This window comes from Cololabis saira, chromosome 21 (genome assembly GCF_033807715.1).
Source record: "Cololabis saira isolate AMF1-May2022 chromosome 21, fColSai1.1, whole genome shotgun sequence".
Taxonomy (NCBI): domain Eukaryota; kingdom Metazoa; phylum Chordata; class Actinopteri; order Beloniformes; family Belonidae; genus Cololabis; species Cololabis saira.
Window position 1 is genome coordinate 23,568,313 of NC_084607.1, and position 14,494 is coordinate 23,582,806.

Sequence of the window (14,494 nt, forward strand, 5' to 3'; positions counted from 1 at the left end):
TTTTGAAGATGGTTTCTTGTTTTATAACGTTTTGTGCTTTGCATCGTTTCTCTATTTGCAGTACGTTTGATGATGCTGCATTTGTCTTTGTTTTTTGCAGCACGTTTTTTCATTTGCACCACGTTCCTCTTTTTGTACATCATTTTGAGTTTGTGAATTTGAATCGTTTCTGTACTTGAAGCCGTTTTCCTTACCTGAGACGTATTAGGCCGTTGCAGTGCGCTTGGCCCTTGTCGGCCACCGTATTCCACAGCTCCACACCGGCCCCGATAAAACACAGAATCAGTTTCAAGGTACTGGTCCTCACTTTCTCACTCATCCATTATTTGGCTTCTCCATACTTGCCTGACTTGTTCCACATTCCCTCCTGTACTCTCAGGTTCCCCTCCTCCATTCTCTCTGTCCCCTCCGCCCGTCTCACCACCACGGGGTGCAGAGCCTTCAGTTGCTCCGCTCCTCAGGTCTGGAACTCACTTCCAGCTGACATTTCAGGCCACAGATGCTCCTTTCATTCAAGTCTGGACTCAAAACCCACCTGTTTATTCTGGGCTACTCAGTTTGCCCCTGCTGCCTATCTATCTGTTTAGCTATGCTTATTTGCTTCTTTTAATTAATCTTAATCTTTTTTATTTTTTTATTTTTTTATTGACTTATTAATCTTATGTGAGCTGACCTTGATTTTTGCAAGGCGTCAATAAATGAAATGAATTCTTATTGTTGTTGTTATAATTCTTATTATTAATTTCTTTAGCTGCCCCCAATAAATAAAATAAAAATGAAAGACCTTGAGCTATATCTTTAGTGTGACTGGATCCTACCTGATGCTCGTTAACTAATCTAAGGCCACGTTTACACATAGTCGGGTATTTACAAAAACTGATATTTCCCCCTCTACGTTTTGAAAAATACCATAACTTACACAAACCCGCATAAATACGCTGTTAAGGTGCCATGAGCAGCCAAACCTACAGGCGGCAGTGTAACAAGAAGCTAAAGTCATGCTAGCCAATCGGAATCCTGGAAAAAAACATCAACAAATGACACGTGTAACTTCCAGTTACTTCCAAGATGGAACGAGGGGCTTTCGTTTGGAGTGACAGAGAAGTGGAGTTACTTTTAAGTGTGACTTTAGAATATAAAACAGATAAGATACAAGAAAATATTGACGGTGGCCAAACAAATTGTAAACACAGGTCGCACACATGACGCTGGTGACGTTTCTGTCGCATAATGTGACATTCTGAAGCCTAAATATCCGTTTCTCTCCGTTTACAAGCAAACGTGAAGATGGGGTTTTTGCAAATCTTCACTTTGGCCGGAGTTTTCAGGAATGATCGTTTTTGGTGACTTTGAGCTTCGTTTTTGTGTAAACGAACAGGCAAAACGCATGAAAACACCACCATTTTTGCTACGTGTAAACGGGGCCTAAAACATATCCTCTTGTCTTACTGCCTCATCAACCTTTTGTCCTTTTCCCTTTTCTTCATTGCCCCTCCCTCCTCTCTATTCCTTGATGAGCTTTTTCCTGTTCTTTTTTCATCTGCTTCATTTTCTTTCTTTTTTTACCCTCAGTTTCCTCTGAGTGCCCTTTCCTCTCCTTCATTGCCTCCCTTGTTCAAAGCATTATAACTTTCTTCCCTTTTCTTTGGGTTTATTCATTATTGTGTCCTCCATCCTTGCTTCTCCCCCCCCCCACCTCTAAATTATGCCCTTTTTCATGGTGTGATAGGGTGGTGAGAGTCACTCATCTTTCTCCTACTTTTAATTAAACCTTTTCCACCTTCCTTTTTCCCCATCACCTCAAACCCCCTCAGTTTGGCACATTTTGCCACACATTAGCCATCAGTCGTACTGTAGAAACTAAAAATAGCTTCTAGTGTTCCCAGTGAGGAAGCCCATTCATCCCCTGTCTCGGGGGATCTGTCACACGTAGACACAAGCACACGTGTGTTCATGTGAAAAGCACATGAACCTGCTTCTCCCAACCCAGAACCAGTGTAGTTGAATCATTTATCACGCAGGATTAGTGTAAGAGTGTTAAGAGATTCACACATTCCTACGTGGACACAAAATACGTTTCTTTACCCGGCTTTGAGGTTGACAAGTGCGTCCTGGACCCCAGTCAGATGATACTTGGTCATATACTGGTGCATGGCAGGGTAGTTCTTCCTGATGTTCCTCTCAGTGGATCCATTGGGGACCGTCCCAAAGCGGAACGGAGGCGAATATGCATATGGGTTCTGAAACTGTGGTGGAAGAAAGAACAAAAGAGAGTAGAACATTAGGGGAAAATGTGCAGCAGAGGTTGCACAAACTTGAAAAAGAAAAAAATTGTAAAGGGGCATTTTTATTGTACCTTCATGCACTGATTGGACTATATTACAACCTCTATTCCTTTGTTATGTTTAAACTGTTTGAGAATGATAATCATTTCACTATAAAAACAATTTATTTCCAACTTCACTACATTCCTCCCAATGTGTCAACATAGTTTTAACATTTCGGATTTTTCTTTACATTTGATGATGTTTGCTGCTATAGTGCTTGTTTGTGTTCAACTCAGTGTACAGTGTTCATATGACCCGGGAATAATAATATTAGCTAGTCCAATGTTTTGAAAGGTTCATGGCGTGCAAAGATCTGTAGTTTTCTCAACTTTGCAGCCAGAACGCAGATAACCCATGTGACATCATTCCTGCTTCCGAGTTCTGACCTCCGAGTTAAATGAAGTGCATCACTACGGTTCAAGTGTAGAGTCAAGAGTACGGGAATGCCAAGTCAAATGCTAAAATACACACACGCACATACACACACATATATATATATATATATATATATATATATATATATATATATATATATATATATATATATATATATATATATATATATATATATATATATATATATATATATATATATATGTATATATATATACACACACACACACACACACACACACACATACATATACATATACATATATATATATATAAATATATATATATACATACAGTACATACATACACACATACAGTACATAGAAAGATTTGACATTTGACGTCTTAATAGCTTTTTATTAGGAGAGGTAGATATTGTTTTCATGTGGAGTTCTATTTCTTTTTAAAAGGAGGACAAAAAGAGGGTCTAATTTTTAACACTTTACATTTATGGATATAACACTTGGCCAGCAATATGATGAGATTAGAAAGAAATAACTAATATTCCAATTCTTTCTGATAGTCTATAAATCCAAACAATAAATTGTGCAAACATAGTACAAAAGCCTCATGAATATAGTTGAATATTAAATGAAAAATGCCCTGCCATAGTTTCTGAGTGAGTTCAAGTACAGAAAATATGAGTCTCTGGGTACACACTACAGAAAGTACATGATACATCAATGTCTTTAATGAATCTCAGCAGGAATGTTTAAACAAGATAATAGCGATGAATGATTTTGAAAGAAATTTCTTCTCTGTTAATGAGTAGATATCTATTAGGAAGGCTCCATATTTTTTCAGAAAAAATTCTGAACCTGTGTATTCCAGGTAGTAATTACACATGGGACGGACACACAATACTGGCATACATATCTATACATGCATACACGCAATCATCATTATTGTTGGCCTATGTTTCCTTGTCGTCGAGTCCTTGTCATTCTCTGAAAGCTGAGCAGAAGTTTTAAGGTCAGAGGACACACGTGGGAGGGAGTGAGAATCTTCAGGCCCTCTTGGGAAATGCAGATTGAGGAAAGCTCTCATCTTTCCCTAAATAATTACCAATGGAGCACTTTTAACCAGTGACTGCTATCAGAAAGTCACTGCAGATATTATGGGGGGGGGGGGGGGGGGAACTTTTCTTCACATCCTGTTGTTTCTCATATGTGCTTCGGATTTCAAAAAGAGCTTCAATGGAATATATATATATATATATATATATATATATATATATATATATATATATATATATATATATATATATATATATATATATATATATATATATATATATATATATATATATATCTATCTATCTATCTATCTATCTATCTATCTATCTATCTATCTATCTATCTATCTATCTATCTATCTATCTATCTATCTATCTATCTATCTATCTATCTATCTATCTATCTATCTATCTATCTATCTATCTATCTATCTATCGCCATTGTTTATATGTATTTTGCATCATGTCATTTAGCCTCATCTCTGTCTTCTATTTACACTCTTGTTTTGTTCTACAGGTCCACTTCCTTAGTCTGCCTTTCTGATGTCCTATCATCACGTGCTGGGTTGTCAAAAAGTACCAAACACCAGCAAAAAATAGACTAGATTTTAAAAGTTAAGGCTCTTTTTTTGTTGCTGCAACAGAAATTGTAGTGTTGATTTGACTTCATTGTTTTTAAGGTTTTATGAGTAACATCTACATGTTTCAAAGGGTATTATATCATTGGTAGTACAGCTCAACAGCACTATAATACAGATAATCACATTCATAAAATGTTCAAAAAAGTGCCAGATGGGATGCTTTCATGTATTCAATATTGAAAAAAATATATAAAAAAAATCTGAAATACTTGACTTATCAAGGTGATTTAAAAAACATGTTTTGTAAGAAGCTAAGGAGTTGCTTATATGTGAGTGTTGATACAAGAAGTTGATAAGCCCCTTATCATTGTAATAGTCGTAGATTAACATCCGGCCTCTCTCAACATATCTTTCTGAACGGCCATTTATCATTTTGTCTGCTTCCTTTCTTCCCTGAGGCTCCCTGTGTTTCTAAATGTTTAACTTTCAACCCTCCATGCCATTCTTTTCCTTACTTCAACTGTCTGCCTGGCCCATATCTGTCCGCCTGTTGTCTTGTACCATCTTGTATGTCTTGGCCTTTTGCTGGTCCTCAGTCACCCTCCTGCCAGTCGACGTTCCCCTTATTCCATCCCTCCCCTCCCTCTGTCCTTCTGCATGTTGTCAAAACCAACAATATCAGCTTCTCCCTAGTATTTCTCCCAATACAGCTGTGTATTTGTCCTTAGGAATGCTCTGCCCTTTTATCATATCTTTCTTCTCTATTTCTCAACATTTTCCTTGACCTTTTCCTTTTTGATTTTAATCCGTCATCCTTGTGCTGCATGGCTGACTCTTCTACTTTACTATTTCTACTTCACCATCCATCCATCCATCCAATGTTGAATCGCATTTCCATTTTTGGAGGCAGAACACTGAGTACTCCAATTACCACTGCCACCACTGTTGCCTTCACTTTCCACCTATTTTGAACTTCCTTTTTAACCCTTGGTATTTCTCAAACGTCATGTTTTCCTTGTTTCTGTCGCCGTGATTTAGGATTGCCACGATTATCATCGCTGCTTTCTTCCAGAGTTTGTTGACAACCATAATTTTCACCTGGTCACCACTTTATTAGTCTGAATGAGGAAATTGGATGGATCCTTCTGGCTTTATTCTCTACCATTTTGACTTTGGGACTCCCATTTCATACTTGGCAGAGTAATTTCTACACATTAAAGGGGACCTATTATGAAAAACACGTTATTTCTTGCTTTAACATACAGTGGTCTCCCCTCAGCCTGCCAACTCAGAGAAGGAGGAAAGCAACCAAATTCTGCAGTGTCTGTACAGCCGCCCGGATGAGCCGTCCAGTGTGATGTGGCTTCTACGAGCCATTCAGAGGTTGGCCTCCGATGCGTGAAACCACGCCCACAACTAACTCTGGCTGGAACAACAACAACAACTCCGCCGGCCGGAGCTTCTGCCATTTTCTACGCGTCATTCAGGCAGCCAATCAGCACAGAGCCTCATTATCATAGCCCCGCCCACTCAGAATCCCTCATAGATAATGAGGTTAGAGAATGGGATGATAAAGACATGGCTCAGAGGCTGAATTTCTAATTTATTTAGCAAACACAATCAAAAGCTTGTTTTTAAGACATTCAAGGCCTGTTTAAAATGGGTATTAGATGCCATAATAGGTCCCCTTTAATATAATTACTAATATTATGTTGTGGCATCTTTGCCCTTATTACAGCATTAAGTCTTTGTGATATTAACTTCACACATTTGTGTTTTGGAAATTTTTCCCACTATATTTTGCAGAAATCTTAATGTTCTTTCAAGTCATGCAAGGATCTCCTGTGTACGGCTAACCGTATAGATGAGACCTACATCTAGAAACGTGTAGAATTCAAAAATTATGCTTCAGGATCCAAGTGGAGGACATTAATGGTTGTTTATGTAGCTGCCTTTGCAGGCAGTTGGTTTGCGTTATGAACAATCAGAGGAAGGAACAATGTGGCATATTCTGAGTGAAGAAAAACAGCTACAGTTAAGTTTAAACAGATTACTTTTTGAATAGCTTACCTTACTATTAGAGCAAGATTACAAGATTCCTCTTACTATTGCTAAATGAGATCGGCCTCATCCACCACAATCCCTAAGAGATTGTCAGCTAATATTGGGCACTTCAAACTCCTTGTGGATCCAGGGCCGGAAGCACATATTTGTTCGCCTCTTTCACTTGATCCTCCATCAGCACGATCAACAGGGAGACAACAACCACCGGTGGGCTTTCCAAAAGTCCTATTTAGCTGCCACTGGAGCTAACCTTTAAATTAACTTTGCTGCTGTAGCCTCTTGGCAAAACAAAAATACATCCATTTAGAAGAGGAAACATCTCAGTGTCATCTATTGTTCGACTTACAAAGATAACATCATCATTTTTAACTGTAAGACAGCAAAGCCAATTCAACTGGCGGCTATTCCTTAGCTGCAGCCATCTACATCATTTACATCCAGATTACGTAGGCTCCCCGTCTTTCATCATGTTAAACCCACCCAGAGACTGATTTGAATCACTCCAAAACCTTTGTGCATAGTTAAGAAGCTCCAAATGGACCTAGACTTACCTGCAAAGCAAATTTATCCTTAGCAGTATGAGACTTTTAGGCTAGTTTATAGCTTTTTTTAGGTAACTTCAGAAATGTCCATTGGGATTGAGGTCTGGGTTCATTCCAGAGCTTTGGTTTTCCATTCTTAATGCTATAGATCTTGATTTTGATGCATGCTTTGAGTCATTGAGATGTCGTGATGTGAGATCTCCCTTCATCTTTCTTTTTAACAAAAGGCAGATGGTTTCATGCTGAAATATCTTGGTATTTGGAGCTATTCATTTTCGAAATGATCTTGAGTGCTTCTGGTCTAGTGGAAGGGAAGCAGCAGGGATTACCAGATCTCACAAGGAAAATTAGCAACTGGGACTCTAAAAACATGCCCCAAAGAAACAACCCAAGACCAAAAAAAAAAGATGTTCATGTGATTTGGCAATTCATATTTAGTTAATGCGACTTTCAATAAACGATTATAGCAAGTAACATGAATGCCTGTGGCCAAATTGTAATCGCAAACATTATTTCAGTCACTCTTTCAACTCAAATAGCTTACTCGTAACAATAGTGAATTGAAATCAGCCGTTTAAAAGTATGTAATTCATCTATAAAATTGAAAATGTAATGTCCCTGTGGAATAACTTACTGAATTACCCAACTGGCCATTATAAACCAACATTTGACACCAAACATAAATGCTGTGTGTAAAAGCATTTCATTAGGAGTTAGGCAAATGTGTGAAAAACTAGTAAACTGCTTTTAATCAGTCATTTGAATAATTAAAACGGTAATGTGGGGAAACCTTGTGTTTATCATGCTGTTGATAATAAACAGAGTACTGGATAAGTGGAGTTTAATCTTGGTCTCATAAGGCCATAACAGATTTTACTACATAGTTTGGGGTGACTGAATTAAGTTTTGTCGCATACTGTAATTCAAACAGGCTTGCATATTCTCTTTTCTGTAAAAAACTATTTCTCCCTGATGTCGTAGCTCCTGCAGACGAATCTCATGTTCTTCTCCCTCTGGGGTCTTTTTTTTTTTGCGAAGATCTCTCATGGCTGCACGGATCATCTTCTTCATCCTCTCATCACATGTTTTCCCCTTGACAATTTATGGTGGATTCAGTGATATCGGTATTCCTTTACATCCTGATTGATAGTTTTCAACAATTAGTTCCCAGTTCATTTGGCATTGCCTTGTGGCTCTCAGTAGGCTGAATGAAAGAACCCCATCTGGTATGTGGTTTTAATTAGAATCACTTTTGTTGATTGCAGGTGTGTGTCATTTGGGCTCAGGCCTAATTTGAACATAATGGATAACCTTGAGGACAGTCTGACCTCCAGTTCAGAAAGGCTGTACAGCTTTACAAAAAAACAACAACTTCCTGTTTATCAATTTGTTTCCTTCCTGGAGTCTTGCTTTCTAGCTCACATAAAAGACGTTACAATTCTGACATGAATGTTGTTGTTATTTTTATCTGTATATTTTAAAATAGCAATTTTATGGGGCAACGTAAACTTTTCAACTGCATCCTACGATTGCTTACCAATACTTTTTATACGTAAAACTTCAGAATGTTGAGGAATCATACAACATATCTGTTGTGTGCAAACCACCTCTTCCCTTTTCCTGCCATTACCTTGTTGTCTGAAAGACCAGTGACTTGATCCACAAACTCTTCCTGAATCATGAAGGCAGCCAGGTTGGCAGTATAGGAGGCCAGAAAAATGACAGCAAAGAAGGCCCACACAGACACTATGAACTTGCTGGTTGTTCCTTTCGGGTTCTGCACTGGAACAGAGTTGTTAAAGACCAGACCCCACAGCAGCCACACGGCCTTCCCCATTGTGAATGAAGGTCCGTGGGGGTCTGAGTGGAAGAGCAAAGCAAAGAGACAGACACAGGGTCAAAGATAAGACATGCACTTAAGGAGAGATGTTAGAATTTAAATCTGCAGGCTTGCGTGCTCACCTTTTCCCTGTGCCAGGTTTCTGTTAAAGCCAAGAGGACTGACGTACTCGAACATAAAGACAGCCATTGCAGTCACCAGTAGGAGCATGACAAACATCATCACCCACACTGACGCACTGAATGGCTCTGGAAGACAGATAATTAAGAGGACTTAGATTAAAATCTTTACACATGACATCCCCTTTTTTCAGATTTTTTTCATGTCTCTCAGTGAAGTAAAGCATTAAATCAATACAGTATATATATGCCACACACACTGAGGACATAAAATCATGGAGTCCTGTAGGTTGGGGGGTGGGGGCTACAGTGTAGGAAGTCCTGGTGTCAGCACCCCTGTCCTCCTTCTGAGCTCAGAACACTACTGCAGAGATTAAACTCTGCTCCAATGTATGGAGGAGCACTGCTGGCACACTGGTGCGTGGTGTGTGTGCGCGTGTGTGTGTATTTGCTGGCAGGCAGCCATTGCAGGGTTCTCCAGCTAAGCCCTCATAATTGCTACTTTCGCAGGCCTAACTGTGCCGCAAACATGTCGGCATGTGTTCCTACAAACAGGCGTATATTTGTTGTTTTCACTTCTATGGACTCAAACTGGCAAGTTTGTGCTTATGCCCGCGTGACCCCGGTGGACGTGGTAAATTCCATTGTGTGCGGGGGAACATGACTGAGCAGACATAACAGGCACCTCCACGGTCTTTCAGGTTTAAATCCCGCAGTTAAGTCCCTCAGGTAAGTGAGAGTCAGTGTGGCATAGCGCAGGAGCAGGGCTAAATCCCTCAGATGAAAGAGAAAGTATTGACAGCAGTTTAACGGAGCTCAGTTATGTTGTCAGCTTTGTATTTTAAGGGAACACATACAAAACACAAATAGTTGCACGCTGACACAAACACTAAACTGAGAAAGCACGGGAGATCTTTCCATTCACTAATCAACTCTGATGGACAAGTTTCTACTAGCATGGGTCCAGGGTAAAACCATACACTGTATAAAAAGAACTGTTAGAAATACAATTATTAAAATAACTGCACAAATCCTTTGTGACATAAGGTTTTCTGAAGAATGGTTTTGAGGTCCTGTGTGACATCATGTTGGCAGGGGGTGACTCCTCCCAACTCCAGGCTGTTCCAAAATAGGGCAAAACTAGAGAACAAGAGTGGAAGTTGGCCAGAAAACATGCCCACCTTGCCTTGGTTACCACACGCTAGCTGTTAAGGCTGGGTGATTATGACCTCATATACATACATGATTTTACAGTTTGCCTTGATTAATCAATCAGAGTTTATTGTGAAGGTTTTCTCTGTAAATATGATCAGCTGCCAAAGACTCAATATTGTAATGCACCTGTCAAAAACTAAATATACACTGGTGGTCTAACATAAGGTACATAAAAATTCACCTCCAAAGATCAAAATCGTTTTTAGTGCTAGTCTGTTACAATATGTATTTCAAAGTTGGACATTTCAACATGGGCAAAAGAGAGTCAAAGTGAGTCAAAAGAGATTGACTCATTCATGGAGCCACCCCCTAGTGGCCACTTAAATTAATTGCTGCTGTTCGACTTCCACAATGGCCTCAGCATTGATTACAATATGTTGCCTCTTGAGTACAATATAGGAGGTTTGAACTAGGTTTTTTGGGGTTGTGCACAAGTACCTAACCCTTGGCAGGGACAGCCCATGGAAGTTCCTGAAAGTTCTGATCTTGGGTAGCTCCTGGTAATACAGACGCAGACCAGTGATCGGGATCCTGTAAAACTACCCAGGACCCTTGCTTGTGGAAACCAACAATGGTTGTTTGGTGACACTTACCTAGGAAGGCTGAAGGCGAGACTGTGCCATTACTACGCGAGACCATGACGCTGATCCCAGTTTCTACGAATGGGACGGAGAAATCGATGACCTCAGAACGCTCCTCATTGATCGTCAGAGAACCGACGGCCATGACGGCTTTCTTATAGACCACCTTTTCAGGGGTAGAGGAGGGGGATGCAAGAGTGTAGGGTTTGAGGATGGGTGAAGGAAGGGATAGGAAGAAACAGTTGAGAAAAGAAGAAAAATAACAAAAAATACATTAAATGTTTTAATCTTTGTGGCGTTTAGTGCATATATCCAAGAGAGATCTGATCATAGCTCTGACAGACATAACCGGCGCATTTAGCTCCAACCTTTTACTGTTTCCATAAACTTATATGAAGTAAAACCATCAGTAATACAGTTTAGCTAAACACCCTAAAGTGGTCAGATAAGAAGTGCAAAATAAACTTTCTTCCGTGGATTACCAAGGACACTACATTAGGGAGATGCTGATTACTGTCTTTCATAATGGAATGGCAAAATATTTCAAACCATCATAAAAATGCAGCAGATAATCAATTTTAGTGACTGTGCATCAATAAAGTTTTTAATCTCAACTTGAATGTCAATATATTCGATCTAGAGCTAAATAGGATGAATGCCAGACAGCTTTCAAGCCACTGAATGAAGGCAGCCATAAAAAATAAGGACAACTACTGTATAAAGTTTACAGTCCTAAGAATGAACTCTGGGACTACTTTCAAGTTGAGGCTGGTATTTAAAGATATGCAAAAGAGTTTTCTGCCAAAGCCGGAGAGCTAAAAAGGTTTCAACCGTAAAGGCCTGTCTGTAACATAAGGTGCAGGGTTACTCGTCATATCTCCAGTTTGTTCTTAACTAGTCTTACCTCTCCCACCATCCCATTCCAGACGTTGTTGATTTTCTTGCCATGCTTCCCATTAGTGACCAAGTACAGGTCGTACGTGAACTTTACATACTTAGCAATCTTCTTTAGGATATCAATGCAGAACCCTTTGCAGCATTTTTTGATATATGTTCCACCAGCTTCTGTTGTGTTACTATAAAAAAAAAGAAAGAAAAGAAAGACAACATCATTAGCAGTTAGTACGATCATCTTCTTTGGCAATGTTGAGAACGTTGTTTACATGACTGCAGATTTGACATCTAAATCCACTTTATCATTCTCTCCTTGTTTTGAGTACACACTTGAGTATCACACGTTCTTGCTTTTGTTCCCATGCTACTGGTTATATTGACATGACCGCACCAATGAACAAATATCACCCTGGGACTTTTTCACCTCTGAGTTAAGGTCATTCTGTCCAGGAATGACACAAGATTCAGAAAAAAAAAACCCAACACTTTCCTTTCTCCTCCGTCTGTGTCTCTAGAGAAGGGGAATTTTGACGGCACTGCATCTGCAAGCCGTGTGCCATCTGCGTTTATGAATTTGGAGAAGGAGAGTTTAGACGGTGTTACTTCACACACACACCCATATAGTATGGGCACACGCACCAGTGCACATCGACTTTCAGCCACCTGGGAGCCTCATTTAACTTTTAGATGTGTGCTAATTAGAGGACGATAACCTCGTCCTTTAGTATAACAACAACATGGATATAAACTTGAAAAAGAATGTGGAGGGGGGGTAAAGAAAAACTCCCGAGCAGCGACTCTGAAAGTATCTTTAGAGATTAAACTTCCTTTATGGCTATTATGAGCCAGAAAAAACAGTGTTTGACCCATGTGAAAGCTTCAGGCTTTCCCTCACAAGCTGATACCAATATGTCAAAAATGTCCCCCTGTGGAGAGTTCCTTCCTTTTATCAAAATTGAAAGCATTTTTTTTTAAAGGAGACATTTTATGAAAAAGATATATTTGTGTTTGTGCTTGAAAGCATATATTTGGGAGACTCAAAATCTGATATTGAAGAATTCTGTGACTCTGTATAGTATAAAAAAACCCTGTTTCAACCATGTCTGTACCGTGCAGTTCACAGCAGAAGGTTTAAGGGGGAGACACCAGTCAGTTATCTTCTGTGAAGAATATACTTTTAAAACTGGTGTAAAAGCTCCAGACCAAGTGACGAGGTTGAGATGTCATGTTGTGGTAATTTAAATCATTCAAACTTTCAAGATGCTCAACACACTGACATGTACAGTCTTCCTGTCCATTTACTCCAAATGAGCATTGCAAAACTGAACTGCTGATTCACATAAATAGTGGTGGGCAATTAAAGGTGGGCAATTACATCGTTCACAGGGGTGGGACTCTTTAAAAGTGGGAGTGGGACTGTGAGTGTGCGATTGAGTGTTCTTGCTATGTGAGCCCCTGGTAATTCACCGCCTTCAACCAGCTGTTATGAACAGAGCTAAAAGATGTAGTTAAAAAGAAGCAAATTAACTAAATCCTTGTGGTAGTTTGAGCTAAGCATGACATGTTTTATTAAGACCTCAGAAAACTTTTTCAACCACATGATGTATAAGTAGTAGGCATGGGGCGATATACGATATTATCGTATATCGCGATAAAAAACGGCCGCGATAACGTTATTGTGGGGTACTGTAATTATCGCCAATTATTTTGTTTTTAATTTTTTTTTTTTTTTTTTTTTGGGTCACCAGCCAGGTAGAAGCCAGTGTTATTTTTTTTCATGTATTCTATTAATATTATTTATTATTATTATTTATTTAATATTTTTTCAGAGAGTAGTACAATCCGTGTGCATTTGACTACTGTGGCACTTTATTTTCACTCAATCTTTGTGTTGGCCATGCAGCTTTTGTTTTGTATACTACAGAGCAGTGCCTTTATTTTATTATTTTTCCAGAGAGCCGTACTAAGTAGCAGGCAGCCAGCCACTGTTAAAGTTTCAGAGAGTAATACAATCAGTGTGCATTTGGCTCTACTTTGTCACTTTATTTCTATTTGTCACTTATTTCTTTCGACTCTCAGGGAAGTATTTTCTTACAAAAAAAGAAAGTTCAAATAAGTACCGGTACTATAGTTTACACTTTGTAATGCATAACATTTACAGTACACTATTTGTTCTCTACCTCAAGTGTCACTGTGTTGAGAATGTTTGAGAATAAATGTTCTGAAGGAACCAGTGTATCCACGGTTAGTGTTTTTCCTTGCATTTTAAGAATTTTATAAGCGACACGTTAATATCGTGATAATATCGTAATCGTGATATTTTTGTCCACTAATATCGTGATATGAAATTTTCATATCGTCCCATGCCTAATAAGTAGCCTATAAAATAAGTTTATTTTAACACTCTGACAGGAGGTGTATCACTGTGGTGAGTAGGTGGCATCATCATCTCACAGCATCATAGTTCTGAGTTTGACTCTCAGTTTAAAACACTTTGTGAGGAAAAAAAAAGAAGAAAGAAAGAAGAAGAAAATAAAAATCAGTTGGAGTTAGGTGCTTATATGTCTGAGACTGACACTTGTTGAGGCCTTTTAACTGTCACTATCATTTTCTCCTCAGTGATTACTTTCTTGTGTCGCTTCTGACATGATGTCCTCTGTAGCTCTGATGTGTGGATGGGAGTCCAAAGTTACATGGATTGTCTTTTGCTGGTTGTAGGAATGAGAGACTAGATAGAAGCGATGAGAACCAGGCAAAACGTCCTACCAGAATTCAAATATTCCTTTAAGTTTAAATGAAATGCATATTTCATCAAAAAGAATACTCTTTGATGCTGGTTTAAAGGCACCTGCAAACATGCCCTGTGTCCACAAAATCTTTCTTATTTATTAACAGACAGATTATCTGGGTTTTACTTCCTCTT

At 38.9% G+C, this 14,494-nt stretch overlaps 1 protein-coding gene across 3 annotated transcripts in view; it reads right to left on the bottom strand.

Annotated features, from left to right (window-relative positions):
* grin2aa (glutamate receptor, ionotropic, N-methyl D-aspartate 2A, a) overlaps positions 1–14,494 on the bottom strand; it is a 213,167-nt gene that overhangs the window by 22,351 nt on the left and 176,322 nt on the right. For all 3 annotated transcript variants that reach the window (XM_061712466.1, XM_061712467.1, XM_061712465.1), the window contains 5 exons: positions 11,582–11,753; positions 10,690–10,843; positions 8,885–9,010; positions 8,553–8,782; positions 2,086–2,246 (listed from right to left, as the gene is read on the bottom strand). In XM_061712466.1, coding sequence (XP_061568450.1) covers positions 2,086–2,246; positions 8,553–8,782; positions 8,885–9,010; positions 10,690–10,843; positions 11,582–11,753 — 843 coding nt within the window. The remainder of the gene's footprint in view (positions 1–2,085; positions 2,247–8,552; positions 8,783–8,884; positions 9,011–10,689; positions 10,844–11,581; positions 11,754–14,494) is intronic.